The 16,557-nt window shown below is 53.4% G+C and overlaps 1 protein-coding gene across 2 annotated transcripts; it reads right to left on the bottom strand.

Moving 5' to 3' along the window:
• Positions 1-5,323: 5,323 nt before the first annotated feature.
• On the bottom strand, positions 5,324-16,185 carry LOC111944634 (maestro heat-like repeat-containing protein family member 7). 2 transcript variants are annotated; one of them, XM_086873476.1, is made up of 16 exons: positions 15,816-16,185; positions 10,677-11,293; positions 10,344-10,408; positions 9,896-10,225; positions 9,563-9,711; positions 9,158-9,305; positions 8,759-8,949; positions 8,539-8,676; positions 8,156-8,270; positions 7,846-7,983; positions 7,437-7,613; positions 7,156-7,311; positions 6,902-7,003; positions 6,398-6,500; positions 6,061-6,117; positions 5,324-5,758 (listed from the first exon to the last, which is right to left on the bottom strand). In XM_086873476.1, exons 2-16 carry the CDS (start codon positions 10,786-10,788, stop codon positions 5,637-5,639), a joined length of 2,103 nt encoding a protein of 700 aa, XP_086729602.1. In that variant the 5' UTR covers positions 10,789-11,293; positions 15,816-16,185; the 3' UTR covers positions 5,324-5,636. The 2 variants fall into 2 exon arrangements, with proteins under 2 accessions (XP_086729602.1, XP_086729603.1); XM_086873477.1 differs by lacking the exon at positions 15,816-16,185 and having other exon boundaries at positions 10,677-10,815; positions 11,015-11,271.
• Between the last annotated feature and the right edge of the window lie 372 nt (positions 16,186-16,557).

The following is a 16,557-nucleotide window of genomic DNA, read 5'->3' as shown; positions in this document are numbered from 1 at the left end:
GGCTCAGCGCCGCATCCCGGCCCATCGTCCGGCCGGGAAGGCACCTGGAAAGTCATCGGCTCCCAGCGGCAGCCTGGCACCGCCAGCGGCACCCCTGCACCGGGTCCCCGAGGGCCACAGCCACACGGCTCTTGGCCCTTTGCAGGGACACTGGCTCCAGCTCCTCCCTGCTGGACTCCAAGGCCATTTCCTCTCCTCCGGAAAGGACTCCATGCTGATCCTGGGGCACTTTGGCCATGAGGAATGGACACAGACAGGAGGTGTTGCACCCAGGACACGACGGCGGCCTGCTGGACTGCAACACACACAATTCTAACAAAAGAAAAGAAAGTTGTGTTTAGGAAGTAATAGTAGGAAAGAAAAAAACCCCAAACCCACCTCCCCCCCAACGAAAACCTGCATAAGACCCTCCAGAAACCAAAAAATGATAAAGAATAAGAATAGGAATATTAGGAAGAAGAGGTAGAAGCTGAAGTAGATGAAGACATAGTAGTACTTAAAACATGGAAAATGAAGAATAAGAATAAAATGTTGGAGTCTGGAATACAGAGTGTGTGCCCTTGTTTCTGATACTTAGTTATAAGATCCAGGTATAAGTTCCCCCAGGCAGGGCAGGTCCCTGGGTGCTGCTCCTGGCCCAGATAGTTTTCAGATGGGAAAAACTATCAGAAGTAAGGTTTTAGAAGACAAAATGTCTTCTCTGCTGAAGAGTGAAAGGCCATCTGTGATGCCTGCTGCTTTTGTGATACTTTCTTTCGATTTCCCCCAGTAGTGCAGCTGCAGACTGGGCACGCTGGATCATCAATATCTGACACTCACACTCCCTTCACTCTTGACTACTTGCTTCAAGCTCCTCTCTTATTATGTGTGCTGGACCCCAGCCTCAGCCAGGGCAGTAAATGGCAGCAGTTTCACATCAGGATGTGGTGACAGCAGTGCCTGCAAACACTCTGCTGTAGCACTGGCAGCGTGGGCTCCCTCCTGAAAGACGAGATGGATCTTCCCCAGCCCCGACAGACAGAGTCCCCTCTTTGCTACCTGCCCCTGATCCTGAGCCCAGAGATGCTGTCTGCCAGCACGTGTGAGAGCTGGTTCTCTGAGGAGATCAGAGGATGTGAGAGCCTGGCAATTTCATCCCAGAGAAGTAAATCCTCGGTGAAAGAGGCTGAGTGCTGGCATTACAATATTCTCAATGCTAATTACCAGAAATCTAGTTTCCAAATCTTTTCACTTTTAAGATACCACTGCAGCAATCAGGCTGAAGTGGGATAATTAAACGAAGCACTGTCTCCTCTCCCCTCCTCCCCCCATCACTCTGCAGCCCTGTCTGTCATTTCCCAGCACGGAATGGCTGAGATGTGGGAGGCTGATAGGAAAGCTCAGTATGTAAAATGCTGAGTGCATTTTACAGGAGGTGTGGCTTCAGCACAGCTTCCTCACTAGGAAAGAGCCACAAGGAGCCCTGGCTGCTCCTGTGGATGGTTTATCACTGAGCTGAGTCCAGTCAAAAGTCAGTGAAAAAGATGTAGGTAAAGAAAGAGAAGAAGGAATGAGAATATTTTCCCTTTTTCCCAAAGCAAGAACAGGCAAAATCTCGCTCTCCTTTTGAAACCCACAGGTTGTGAATCCAGTTTTGGCAGCTGTGATAAATGTCCTGAAGCATCCAAATACTTGGGGTATAAGGAAAGGATTACTGCTTGTCAGAAGTTGTCTATCTTTTGAATATTCTGCCCAAAGCAGCAAACAATTGAGTAACAACTTGGTACTGACAGCTCTTCATTAAGATACAGCAACCTCAGCCATTGCCTTAGTCCACAGTCTTCTCTCTGTCTCCACGGCTTAATAAAACAACTTTAAATGTTGCAGTTTTGGTCTTAAACCAAAAAAGGAATTGTTCTTTCACATTGTCGTGGTTTTAAAGCAGTAACTAAAAAATTACTAGAAAACTTCCTTATTTCTTGCTGTGAGATATGGCTTAGAGCAAGAGCAAAACAGGCTTAAAACTTAAAAGGAAATAAAGGAAGTTTATTAACAAAACTACAAGAATAAGAAAACTAGAATTACTTCCAGAAAACCCTTATATCCCCCACTACCCAACCATTCCCTTGTTCACATGACAACATAGAGACAAAAAAACTTGGAACTTTGGTGTTTAAAACAGTCCAAATTCCTGCTAGAGTCTTTTCATCAGTCTTTGTAGAGAAACAGAAGTTTTCTTCTGCTAATCTACGGAGTTTCTCACAAGAAAACTATTTCTGTTATAGCTTTCTATTTCTCTGATGTCAGCTGCCTGGAAATCTGTCATCAGTTCACTCCTCCCATTTCACATCGCTCTGAGGTGTGTTATGGGTCAAATGAGTCTAGGGATGTCATTTTTAAGGATTCAAAGGCAAAAGTTCTCTTCATTGGTTTTTGTGAGCCTCCCTGGAAACAGAAGTTTTCTCTTTGCCTCTCAAGGCCCCAAATCTTCAACTATTACTTCTCCCCTCTGTTCCAGCACTTCACTGTATCACAATTACTCCACCTTTTACTCAAAATCCACACTTTGAACCACTCTATTCCTTCCAATATGCTCTGAATTAAACAAGGTCTTTTTCAGAACACTATTGTCCATCTCCATAGCTTCAACAGAAAAATATTTCAGCTTAATTATAGCATCTCTTTATTCTCTCTTCCTCATCTAAAACTTAACTCTTTTCTTCACTGTCTTTGAGGGTTTTATGATGTCTTCTTCATGTTATCTCTCTCTTTCTCCTCCTTCTCTCTCTCTGGGAAAAAGGAGTAATCTGTCAGTCTCATCCAGGTAGTAAAAGAATTAAAGTCTTGGAAAGCTGCAGATGTTCATGGTGTCAGGTTTCAGTTCAGCAGCAGAAACTGCAAACCAAGCCAGGCCGGCTCCGTTTCTCCCCCCCCACCCTCTGTGGCCTTGTCCAGCCTGGAGGGGGGTGGGGAGGAGGCTGAGACAAAGCCCTGTTACCTCGTCAGAAGCCAGAAACCAAAGAGAACAAAAGAACTCTGGCTTTACATCTTAAGGTGGTGTTCACAAGTTGATCTCACTTCTCAATGGTTAAAACCACCACCAATTCTCAGAAATGACCAATAATTGGTCAGAGGAAAAACTCTTATCAGCCTCTCGCAGCTTCAACTTCCTCCCAGCTCCCGAAGCTATCTTAAAGGTAAAATCACCCCAGGACAACTGTGCATCTCAATACCCAGTTCCTGTAACTCTCCCCCTCTCTTGGAACCTTCGTTAACAATCCAACAGAAAAATTCTCCGGACCGTGCATCTCAGTACTCAGCTCTCATAAAATCTACTCAGACTTTTCCTCCCTTCTCGGAAACTTAGTTAAAAAACCAACAGAAAATATGAATATGCAACAAACTTCAGAAGAAAGAAAAAACAGACTGCACAGCCTCAAGCTGTAAAAACTGTATCAAAACTCATCTCTCCAAAAGACAGGCGGTGAACTTGGGGGAATCAGTGTGACAGAGGCTGGTTCAGAGTTCACCCAGCGCCGATCCTGAGCTCGAAGCTGACTGTGATTGTAGCTGTTTTCATAATTTGATTTTGCAAATTTTTCAATAAAATTGTTATTGATAAATTTGGCTGAATTTCATTTATTACAGTGTACATGCACCTCAGCTGGGCTACTGATTTCACCCCTACCTCAGGCTCACCACCCTTGGGCCTGCTTCCAGACAGCCCAGCTGCATCCCCTTCCCCCTTCAAACCTAGTTTAAAGCCCTCTCAGTGAGTTCTGCCACTTCATAAGATAAAATTCTTCTACCCTTAAGAGAGATGCAGCCCATCCAGTTCCAGCAGGCCGGGTGCCAGAAAAGTTGCCCCAAGATCAGAGAACCCAGAATTCTGCCGATGACACCAACCCTTGAGCCACTTGTTGATAATGTGGGCTCCCCTATTCCTTTCACTTCTTTTCTGCCACCAAAGGGACTGAGGAAAAGTCTACCTGTGCTCCTGCCCCATCAACCACTCAGCCAGTGCCCTGAAGTCCCTTTGAATTGCCCTGGCACTCCTCTTTTCAATCTCATCTCTGCCAGCCTGGAGTAGCAGCAGTGGATAATAACCAGAGGGCTGGATCAGCCCAGGAAGTCTCTCAGTGATGCCCCGTAGCCGAGTCCCAGGGAGGCAGCAGACCTCCCTGTGGGATGGCTCCAGTCAGCATGAGGGGCCCTCTGTTCCCCTCAGAAGGGAGTCACCCACTGCAACCACCTTTTTTTTCTTTTTAATAAGCTTTGTAACAAAAAGCCAGGCACTGGTAGATGGTAAAATTCTGATTTATAAATATTTTTTCCCATTTTTTATTGTTTTTTCCCTTTTCACTCCAATAGCATCACAAGTATTGAGAATGAAAAAAGGCCACAGTCCATCATCATTTTCACCATTTTACAGATGTTTCTAAGAATATTCAGGAATGAGGATGGGCAAAAACAGCACTGCAGGAGCAGGAGTTGACTTCCAGTCCCATCAGAAAGGAAAAGGGGATCTTCCTGGAAAAAAATCCAATAATATTTTTAAAAAGCCCTAAAAAGTTCCCAAATAAAATAAAAAATTTGGGCCCTCCCAGGCCCTGGTAGCATGCTGGGCTGGAATTTCTCCTATTCCACCTCCAAATTATTCTTTGCCAGTGGATTTGTCTGGAATTATGTCCTTTCTTTTCCCTATTTTTCCTTCTTAAAAATCCTTTTTCCCCCAGTTCCTTTCTGCTTGTTTCCACTATGTTTTCCTCATTTCCAGTGCTGTATGGGATTTTTTCAGATCTGGATTGTGTCCTGCCTCTCTCCCCACCTTCCGGACCCCTAAATCCCAAAAGAGAATAACCCAAAAAACCTCAGAAGACTGAATCAGTACATGTGGCATTGTACTGTCATTGGAGTGATCCTAGAAAAACGGGCAGAAATTTGGGATGAACATTCCCTCTCCAGTAGATCCATCAATACCTGCAATGCAGAAGTGGAAAAAGCTGCTAAAATTGGGATTTTGCCTTTCCAGGAGGGTTTTTGAACCTGGCTTTATTCATTAACCTTTCAACGTGCACAACAGAGGACAGAACACAGCAGGGCCTTAGACACAACTTTGGTCCCTGACACACACAGGCTCCTTGTCCCACTACTGGCCTTCAGTAACACCTTGAACTCCACAATGCTGTGGAGCTGGGCCTTCAGCACAGGGACCTTTCCAGCCTGATCTGCACTCCTTCCTCTGCGTCTCTGCACAAAACACGGCGCAGGAGAGAACGGCAGGAGGGGCCTGTGTGTCACAGCGCTCTGGATTTGTGACCCTTCAGCTCCACACAGATGCAGGTCAAGTGAAAAAGGAAAACTGTTTATTGATGAAATGCGAAGCAAAGGGATGAGCAGAGGGGCAAAAAAGGGGATGGGGAGTGTCTGAGGGCTGGAAGAAGGGAGCTACCAAAAGGGAGGGAAAGTGGAGGGAAAAAGAAGGGATGGGCAGTGTCTGAGGGCTGCAGGGAGGGAGCTGTCAAAAGGGAGGGAGATGGCTGAAGCTACACGAGCTTCCCACAGGCTCAGCTGTGCAAGTCATCAGCGGTGCCTGGAGCTCTAGCTGGTGTCTTCTGGTCTAAACGTAGCCTCATCTTCCATGGCATCTGAAGGTCTTAAATGAACACTGGTTCTGAGCCAGCAGATGAGCGTACTTCTGCAGCTCTTTTACTAAGTATCTCTTGAAGTGCTGTGCTTGAATGGGAAGGGTTGTCATCTCTCCTTAGGGCTTGAAGTGCTGGAAGAGAGGGGAACAGAATCAGAACCCGGATCTGTGGGAATCCTAGGAGAATGTCCTGCCAGGGCCATCCCAGCCTGCTCTAGCCATGGTCACAAGAGGGGAGGGGGAAATAGGATCAGCTGCAAGGTCCTGGTCACGAATCCACACTCCCCCAAACCCCCTGCCCCACTTCCCTGAAATCTCTCTGTGCTCTGCCCACACCACCCCTTGTCCACACAGGGAGCAAAGCCCTCCGCTGCCGGGACAGGGACTGCAGCTCCCCCAGTGCCAGCCCCTCACTGCCCACTGCCCTCACTCACCCTCAGTGAGGGCCTGCAGCTCTTCCTTCTGCCCCCTCAGGTGCTGCCCGGCCATCCCTGGGAACACAGAGCCTGTCAGGGCCCCAGCGGCACAGCTCCCTGCCAGCGGCGCTGCCAGCCCTGTGGCCACACGGCCTCCCGCCCCGGCAGGGCTCAGCCCGGGCCCTTGCCGCATCCTGACTCAGCCCAAGGGCACGGCTGCCAGAGGCCGGCAGCAGCAGCCCCGAGGGCAGCCGGGGCTCCAGGGCGCCGGGCCCGGGTGCCGCTGCCGGGGCAGCAGCCGGGGCCGGGGCCGAGCTGCGGCGGGGCGGGGAGGGAGCCCGGGCTCGTGGCTCACCGATGAACCTGATGGCCGCCTCTCGCAGGGTCTCCTGCGGGCTCTGCAGGTACGGCAGGGCCCGGCGCAGCTGCTCGGCCGCTCGGTTCCTGTCCTGTGCCAGCTGCAGAGAGCGGCAGGAGGGAAGGGTTGGTGCGGGCTCTGCCCCTCGGCCGGGCACTGCCTGCGGCCAGCCCCGGCCTCCCGTGCCCGCCCAGCCCTGAGGCCCGGCCAGCAGCCGCTGGCGCCGGGCTCTGGAGGGGGCAGAGGGCCGGCTGCTGCCCGGGGAGCCGCGGTGTCACCCCTCCCCGCAGCCCCAGTGTGGGGCTCCATTGGCACCCGGCTCGGGGCCACAGGAGCCTGGAGAAGAAGCCGTGCGGCCCGGGGAAGGGAGCAGCGTGTGGGGCACAGGCTGGTGCCCCTGGGTGCAGCACCGGGCAGGGGTCACAGCTGCCAGCCCCACACACTGAGTGCTGGGGCCGGGGGGCTTCTCAAAGTTGAGGCTTCTCCAGACAGTGTCCTTACCAGACACTCGGCAAACTTCAACATCTTGTCTTTTTCCACCAGCTGCTTCAAATCCCTTCTCTTAAGGAACTTGGTCACATGAAGCAGCGTTTCCCGAGAGACCTGGAGAGCAGCAGAGATAGTACCACAATCCAGGACATGTGTTACGTGTCCCTTTGAGAAGGCCAGGAGGAGGCTGCAGCCTGGGTGGTGACCAGGGCAAGAGGCAGCTAATCCCTCTACCAGGGGGACACCAGCAGCCCACAGCTCCTCACCTCTGCCACATGCTGGTTTTCATCATGGTAGTGGAATAATAGTGGACATAGGCTCTGGCACAAAATTGACTTAAGGAGCTTTTTTCCCTTGGCTACTACCAAATCCATCACCTTGCAGAAAAGGTAAAGGGAGAGGAGCTGCACTTGGCTGTTGACCTGTAGGATAGGAAAAAGACTCAGCTGCAACTACTCCAGGCTCACTTGAACAATGGCTGAAAAGTCCACAGGGCACAGTTTCTGGGCAGCAGCCAATGCCTGTGACTGGGGGCACAGACACTTACATGGTTAAAGAGCAGCAGGAGTGCCTGAGCCAGCTTTGGGGCAGTGGTACTGGATATCAGGATGTATTTGTTCTGGAGCACATTTTTGAGCACAGAGAGGGACATGCCGACCACATCTTCATCTGCATCGCCCAGCAGCTCAAGAAGGCTTTGAGACTGGCTGCATATAGGTCTGGCCTGTGTGGAACATAAGGCTGTGCTGGGAAACCATGAATGGCTGCAGAGCAAACACCACCCTGGCACTGCAACCCCACCCTGCTGCTGCCAGGCCCAGAGGCCAAAGGGCTGTCCCAAAGCACTCAGGCAGGTGAGGCAGGAGAGCTGGGAGCAGCTGCCTCAGCTCCTGAAGCCCAGCCAGCCCAAGGAGCTGCTTTCCCCAGCACAGCTTCAGCTGCTGCCCCATTCTCACCATCGAAGGAAATTTGCTGAGCACCTCGAGGCCTCTGAGTGCCAGGCGATGCCTCTGCCTGCACTTGCTCTGCAGGTGCTTTGACATGATCTCCATGACACTGTCACCACATTCACACAAGTCCAGGCAATCCAGGACCTGAAAGGCACAGGGCAGTGACAGGGGAGCCGGCCGGCAGGAGCCTGGAACTGGGCAGGGCTGGGCCCAGGCAGCAGCACAGGGCACGGGTACTGTCCCAGGCAGCTGTGGCTATGCAAGGGGACAGGGCTGGCAGGCAGCTCAGCAAGGTAGTGCTGGCCATCAGGCTCACCTCCACAAAGAATGCCAGGAAGGGCAGATCCCAGGGTGGTTCCTCTCTGCTGAGCAGCTGGAGCAGGCGGAGTGCAATCCCAGAACACAAAGAGAGGGAGGCACCGTGCATCTCCCTGTCAGAGGGAAAAGGCACCAAGACCCTGAGTTGGAGGGGCAAGAGACGGGGACTGATTCACAGAGATCCGGTCTTTCCTCACCACACTGGAGGGAATGGGGGTGCTTTGGGTGTAGGCACCTTCTGGGCACCCTCAGCCAGCATTTTCCACTCTGCTTGGCCATCCCTCAGTGACAAGGCCCTCTGTCGCAGAACCACAGGGACTGTGTGAGGCACCCCAAGCACAGGGCACAATTTCAGAGGCAGTGGGGAGAAGGGGGTCTCACCTGGCCAGCAGACCCACGGCATAGTGCTGGGTGTCAGCACAGAGCAGCGTGTCCCAGCCACACTTGCATCGCATTTCCATGACCACACTCTCACACCGCAGTCGGAAAAGCAGAGCCTTCATGGCCTGCACTGCAAACCTGTGTGCAGAACAAAGCCCAGGTCACACTGAGTGCACTGGTGCTGGTCACAAAGGCATTGGAAGGACAGGAGGACTGGGACCTGTTGGGTTTTCTGGGAAGGCAGTATTCCTCCCGGCATGCTCTCCAGAAGCTGTCAACTTCCACTGGTGGCGTCTGCTGGGTGGTGATGACAACATGGAACAGCAGAGCCAGAAACAGGCGGGCAGAATAAAGGATCAACGCCTCGTGGCACTCAGGCGCTTGGATAATCAGCCAGAGCACCAGAGTTGCCTGCAAAAGAAGCACCCAAAGACAGCATTCAGTGCCGAGGTGTCCATGGGGCAGGGCCCGAGGGGAGACACAGGGGGAGCAGCAGGCCTGGTGCCCCCTGAGCCTGCCCCTAGCCCAGGTTTCAGCTCAGGAACTGAAGCAGGGAGAGGATGGAGAGCTGCTGGAGAAGCAACGTCTGGGTGATCAAAGGCCAGCTCCAGGAACTCACAGCCAGAGCAAAAACATCCTTGTTGTCTCCATCAGAGGTGCAGATGCTGTGCAGAGGCCAATCCTCCATCACACAGAGCAGTGTTGGCAGCACTTTCTCTACTGTTGGTCCCGACGAGCCTATGGCTCTCCACATCATTTCAGCAGCTCTGTGGGATCAGAGCTCTGTGTCAGGGGTGTCTCAGTCACAGAGCCATGCCCTGTGTAGCTGTGGGGACCCAGGTGACAGAGCCCTGGTGCCCTGAGGGGCAGGGAGGGAGCATTGGCAGCAGCCTCAGGAAACAGAGGGGCCCGAGGCTCCTGGACCTCTCTGCCTGTTGGGCAGAGCCCATTGGACAGGCTGTGCAGGGCCATGGGCCCTAAAGGCTGGTGAGCCCTGAGCTCTCAAGGCACGTGGGCCCCATACCTGTCACACGATGGGGCACAGTGCAGGAGGGTCAGCGCCACATCAGCAGGGTGTTCTTCAGCCAGCCTTATAATGTCAATTTGCTGCCTGGCATCAACAGTGACATGGGACACGAGACTCTGGTAAATGTTCCTTACAATAGCTGGCACCTGGAGGAGGCATGGGGAAGACATGGAGTGCTGTCCAAGGCAGCAACTTCCCCAGCTTCCCCCAAGAAGTGCTTCCCTTCCCATCACACTGTGCTGGCCTCAAAGGCTGAGGGGCCCCTGTGGATGTGGCTGGAGGGGGCACACGACCCTGGGAGGCCTCCAGTTCTGGCCCCAGGCTGGGTACCTGCTGCTCAGAAGAAACACAGTTGTCCTTGAAATTGTCCCTTATGAGCTCCTGACTCAGAGCAGGAGTGGGTGTCATGTCAGCATCTGCAATGCCCTGAGTCTCTCCAGTGTTATCATTTGGAATGGCCTCATCCTCAGTCACTGCCTTGTCAGAGTTTTCCCTCTCATCATTCACTGCAGCGTCAGACTCTTGTGAGTGCTCAGCTGAATCCGGGCTGACATCAGGCTCTGCCTGGAGCTCGGTCAGCCTGCAGTCAGGCTCAGCTGCGCCCTCAGTTGCTGCTGTGGTGTTCCTTCTGTGCCGAATGCGCAGGAATTTGCGGAACCTCTGTGCAAGGAGAACAAAGGACAGGGGAGAGAGGCATGTTCCATGGAGTGCTCCAAGCTCCACTGCTGGGCTGAGCAGTGCCAGCAGGCCCAGCCCAGGTGGGGATGGCTGCAGGTACCTGCGCTGCTCTGTGGAAGCGGCCACGGGCAGGCTCCTGCTCTTGTGTCTGGTCCATGGCTGCATCTGGCAAAGAGCAGCCAGAGCTGAGGGGCTGCGGGAGAGGCTGGAGAACACAGCCCAGCCCTGCACTCCCCAGGCAGGGACAGCCCTGGGGTGGCTCAGGGGATGGAGCACAGCCAGTGCCGGGGGTCAGCCCCAGCCCCTCTTCCGTCCTGTCCATTGGCATGTCCACAGGGGATGGGATGGGATGGGATGGGATGGGATGGGATGGGATGGGGCAGGGCCCAGCTGACTGCAGCCATCAGCCCTGTTGTCCAGCTCTGCCACTCACCATCCTGCAGTGGCTGGAACTGCTCCAGCTCTTCAGGAGGTTGTGCAGCTCCAGGGTCTGTGTTTCTGTTCCCCCTGAACACATTGAACAGCCTGAGGAATCTGCCTGCCATGACACAATCTGGCCTTGAGGGCACCTTCTAGAGAGATGCCTTGGGAAATCTCTGAGTCAGCAACTCGCGCAGTTGTGCCTTGAAGGCACCTGCGACAGAGAAGGCTCAGAAAGGCCACAGGACAGCAAGTCCTGCAGTCTGGTCTCGAGGGCTCCTGCCACAATGACTGGAGACTCCTCTTAAATGATACAGATGACCAAATACCACAAACTGGCCTGGATGGCACAGGCCACAGGGATAGGAGATGCCTTGGGAAAGCCACGGGTCACCAAGTCCCGCAGTCTTGCCCTGCAGGCACCTGCAAAAGAAAAGCCTCGGGAAAGCCACAGGCCACCAAGGCCCGCAGTCTTGCCACGAGGTCACCTGTACAAGTAAAGACTTGGAAAAGCTCCGGGTCCGACACAAACGAGTGCGCTGTGCGGGGGCTCCTCACAGCACCGCTCTGCCGCGTCCTGTCCCGTCGCGTGCACTGGGCACTGTGGCGTGACCCTGTCACCGCCAGCTCCTATGTCACCACATGTCACAAAGGGCCCTCTGACACCCTGTCCATTTCCATCCCATGGTGACCATGTGTCACAAAGGGCCCTTGCACACACTGCCACCTGCCCTTGGGCTGCCCCCATCCCCCCCAAAGTGGCCCAGCTTGGAAGGAATCGTTGCCCTAAGTGTCTTAGACAGCCCAACAGGATCTTTAGGAACGCCTCAAACCATCAGCAAATGCTGCCCTGCTCTGCAGGCTCAGGGCAGCAGAAGGAGCCCCCAGGGCTGCCGACGCAGCCGCAGCAGGAAGGGCACGGGGCCTTGCACAGAATCTGCACAGGGGCCTGGCAGCACTGAAATCAGCAGGTGTGGCAGAGTCCCCACTGAGGCAGATCTGCCACCCCAGCCGAGCCCTGGCAGTGCTGGTGCCCTTCTCCTGCCCCAGAGCCCTGTGCCCCTGGGGGGTTTCTGTGCCAGAGGGCAGCCAAAGCCCACGTGCATTGGGGGCTGGGCTCCTTCCTGCAGGGGCTGTTGGCAGGAGCTCCTGTAGCTACTGCTGGCAACGCTTAGTCTTGGTCAGATTAATTACATGTGGGAATTATTTTCCCATTGATGTCATTTCCTGCAGCTATAAAACATCTTTGTGGGGAAGGCAGAGAAGGATCTGGCATTTAAGAATCCTCAATTCATGAGACCTTCCCCATTGCTCAACTCAAGAATTTCCTACAAGTTGCAGACTTCAACAATTAATTGGAATGGCCAGAGAATGTGAAAGAGTTGCAAGTTTGCTTCCCATCTCAAAGCAGCAAGTCCTTTGCCTTAACATCATCCATTGAGAGTCACTTTACAAAATATAACACTACATAGAGGCTAAAAAAAGGCCATTCTTTCGTTTGCAAACCTTTGCTTTTCTATGGAGGGATGATAATATCCTAATTCTCTGAAAAATTAAAGCTCTCAAGGAATGAAAGTTCACTCAGTATTACAAAAGTAGTCCAAACGATTGAGTAGATTGCAAAAAGGCTAATCCTCCCCCTGGTACAGATATCTAGGTGGCCAGTAAATTACAGCTCTCCCCTCTTCTTTTTTTGCATGAGAAGCAGGACCACTAACTGGAAAAGTCACAGATATTCCTTATGTCCTCCATAACCAAAGCTGAGCCAAACCATAGATGCTCCCGTCAAACTGACTCAAATTCCAGCCTAGACCTCTCACTTCCAGACAACTCCTTCCCCAACACACCCACCAACACAAACAGCCCCAAAACACACTCACAGAACTCCTCAACACCCCAGCAGGACCCTCAACTGTTCCCATCCCACCACAGAGCTTTCCCACCCTCCAGCAGACCCCCTGGTTCCCTGCACATGCCATGGGATGGCACTCAGCAGGATCTGCCCCAAGGCCTTGCGCGGTAGCAAGCTCAGGCTGCCAGGCCACTGGTTCCTGGATCATCCTTCCCATTGACCCTTCCTGTGCACAGCTGTTACATTTACACATTTGAGCCAGCTTGGACTTCTCCCCCTAACCAGGATTGCTGGGAAAGGATGGAGAGCAGCCTGGCAAGCTCTTTCTCCAGCTCCCTCTTTACTCTTGGGGCAGCTAGAACATTCCACAGGAAAGCAACTGGTGCCACAAGGAGTGGGCGACCTCAGGGGAGATCACTCAGGACTGCTAAATCCTGAGGGAGCACCGCTGGGTTTGACCTTTGGGTACCTGCACAAACTTCAAGTCAGCTGCCTTAGTTTCCAGGACAGCTCTGTGTTGGCCAGCATCCTGACGTGGGTGCAGGACTGCTGCGAGGCACTGCTGGGACCCAGCAGGACAGGACTGGCTGTCTTGTTTACATGTTGAAAATGAGTTACATCATATTTAGATAGAAATTTAGTGATCCCTGAATTTGATAAGGAGCTGGGCCATTACAAGCTAAGAAATTTTTTTCTTATTCTATATTTTAGCTATTTTTTAGCATTTAATTTTATCTCAATACAGCAAAGTAGAGGCACTTCATTTGCTTTGGATTCTTTAGGGAATTGTTTCCCATCTGGAAGAAAGACTCTGTGAAGGGAGTGGTTGTCCAGGGGCAAAATACAGGTCATGAAGAAACAAGACGTGGCTGAGACCTCTTACATCCCACACTAAGGAGTCAGCCAAGGGAAAGGAGCATTTGGGAGTCATGCCTGGGGGAGGAGGGACAGGTGGTGGGGTTGTGGCTGTCTCTTAGCTGGGGGACACGGCTCAAAGGGCAAATAGTTGAGGTTTTGGCGTTGGACTGCTGCTGCCCCGAGGAACCACTGCTATTGCACAACTTTTCCATCACTGTGTCTGTTTACTGTGGGTGAGCCTCTGCTCACAAGTGTAGCCATGTAACTGGGTCCTTTCAATACCCGATCACTCTGGGAGGGATCCTCACCATCTGCTTGGGTGCCTCAGGGGAAAACCAGGACCCCAACCCCCTTTGAAAGGGAGCATCTCATGGCTGCTTGTGGGAGCCCAGCAGCTGCTGCTGTTGCCAGGGCATTACACAGGTGACAGCCAGGGGACACCCAAAACAATCCCCCCCCCCACCTTCTTTCTCCTTCCAGGCCTGCCCAGCCCCTGCTGTTTCTGCTGCTGATCCGGATTTTTATTCCACTTTTAGCTCCACATCTCTGGGTCTGCCCAGCCCCATGCTGCTCCTGCCACAGCTTCGGGCTCATTACTAAACAGTTTGCCACCCCAGGCCTGCACTCCTCTGCTGTTCCAGCCCGGCCCCTCGAGGCTCCTGCTATCGTCCATTTCACCAACTTTATATCACCACACATTCAGGTGCCAAAATGAGTGTAGTGGGTCGACCCTGGCTGGGTGCCAGGTGCCCACTCTGTCGCTCTGTCACTCTCTTTCCCACTGGGACAGGGAAGAGGATAGGACGGAGAACGGCCAGCGGGGTGAGATAAAGCACTTTTATTACAGTAAAATAAAGAAATAAGCAGAGATCTGTGCCTGCGTGGGCTGAAGAGTTCCCGCCCCGTGGCTGAGGGGACCGGCGGGGCGGGGCCGCCCGCGCCTGGGCGGGAAACGCCCCCTGCGGCCGGGAGCGGCGGCGGCGGCTGCGCAGTGGGGACGCGCCCGCCCCTCCCGGGTCCCTCAGGGAGCGCCCACGTCCCCTCAGCGGCCCTCGGGTACCTTCAGGGACCGGCGTGTCTGCTCAGCCACACGCGGCATGCCCGTGTCCCCCTCAAGTGATGCCCACGTTCCCTCAGTGACTCCGACGTACCCTGAGAGACTCGACAGACACCCACCTCTGCACAGTGACCCCCATGTCACCTCAGTGCAATCCTGAGCACCTGCCACCCTCAGTGACCCTCATGGCCCCAGGGTGGCATGCAGGGCACCTGCATGCCTTTCAGAGACCTTCATGACACCTCAGCAACACGCGGGGCATCCGCCTTCCCTCAGCGATGCATGAGGCACTTATGTCAGGAAAATTAACCCACGAACGCCAGAGGTTTATATCCAAAAAGAAGACACAGGAGTCTTGTTACTTTATTTGAATAAAGGGAAAGGCCATGGGGCATTCCCCTGGGGTCTCTCAAACTTTTAGTGGATGCAGACTCCTTTTTTTCCTAATTTTCTGGCTGCATTTCCCACTCTCTTTACCCATTGGTGGAGGTATTTGAGAGGTACAGGCTTCCCAAATCACCTAATACAGACCCCCTTCTAATGTATACCCCCCATTTTTCTTATCCTATGGATCTGATGGTTCCACGCATTGCTTCTTCCATCTCTCAGTTCCTAGCTTTACCCACAGTTTGTTTGTAAAGAGAAATCTCTCCCATTCCTTTCAACTGGATACCTCTTCTGAGAACCTAGTATCAGCTCAGTGACTCACATGTTCCCACAGCATCACTTGCAGCACCCACCTTTCCCTCAGTAACCCACACGTCCCGTCAGCAAATCCAGGGGCACAGCCATCCCCTCAGTAACTCACTCACCCTGAGTACAGCCCCAGGGGCCAGCAGCAGGCAGAAAGCCACAGGGGCTGGGGAAAAAGCTCTGCCCTGCTTACAGTGTGGGCTGAGGGCCAGGAGAGCTGCATGAGGGCTGGGAGAGCTGCATTTCCACCCTGAGGTTTTGGAGACAGGAGCTTTCACCCTCCTTACAGGGCTGCCCCTCTCTCCAGACAGCCAAAGGAGCACAATGGCAAAAGGCCAGCAACAGCAAAGCAGAGACCCAGCCCTGCACACAGGGAGGTCGCCCAGCACAAACCAGCTGTGGCACCCTGAAGTTGCCCACCGCACTCTCGTGTATCCCTGCCCTGGGAATGCCAGGAATATGCTTTGTCCAGAGGGCCTTACTGTGGCTCCTCTTGGGCTCAAAGTTGCTGCTCTTCTCACTCACTCGTGCCTAAAGCCACAGAGCTTGGTGTCCCCCACTGCAAGAGGAACAAGACTCAACACCCAGGCAGTTGAGCTCACGGCCTAGGGCTGATGGGCTCCAATCCCGAGGACAGGGAGGGCACACGCCCAGCCACACAGCTCTCTAATGCCAGGACCAGGGTTACACACCTGATTACAGGGGGCCTCCTTCTAATCATCTGCTGAGGGAAATTCCTGGAAAGCACCAGAGAAGACGAGTTTCAGGAACAAGGCGGGTGCCTGGGGGCAGCTTATGGCCTCTGACATCCAGCTCCTCAGGGCTTCCCACAACCCCGGCCCCTTAGGATCTGCCCCAGCAACCCAGGCAGCAACACACGGGCAGGAGGACACAGATGGTGCTTCCTGGATGGGACAGGGCTTGTGGCTTCAGCACAACCACCAAAGGCCAAGGGGCTTCTGGCCATCCTCCCCGCACCACTGCACGCCTGGGAAGCTTGCTGAGCACGACCACCCTTTTCCCTCTCTTCCCCTATGCCCTGTGCACCATGGGCAGCAAAAGAAAGCTCCTGGGAGTCTGTCCATTGTAACATATCCTATATTTACATCCTAAAGAAAATAAAAAAGAAGAAAATAACAATCTTTAATGTAGTAAATTAAAGGGCCAGAAGACCTTCTGCTCCCTTTAACAAGCCTTTATTAGAGAGAACTGGGCCTAGAGGTGAGGGCTTGGGGTGTGCGCCGCCGCCACTGCTCCCCGTGGTCGACATCGAGGAGGAGGATCACGCAGGCCTGTCGTCATCCACTGTCAGCAGGACCAGAGCCTCTATCCTCGCCAGGATCGCCCAGAGACTCTGTCTCAGGCTCGAAGGTCTAGGGGTGTCTTCCCTCTCAAGTCCTGCCCAGGTCATGGCAACCAGCTTGCTGGACTGGG

This window comes from Cyanistes caeruleus, unplaced genomic scaffold (genome assembly GCF_971803275.1).
Source record: "Cyanistes caeruleus unplaced genomic scaffold, bCyaCae1.hap1.1 HAP1_SCAFFOLD_99, whole genome shotgun sequence".
NCBI lineage: Eukaryota > Metazoa > Chordata > Aves > Passeriformes > Paridae > Cyanistes > Cyanistes caeruleus.
The sequence above is the reverse complement of the archived record's forward strand: the minus strand, read 5'-3'. Positions and strand labels throughout refer to the sequence as shown.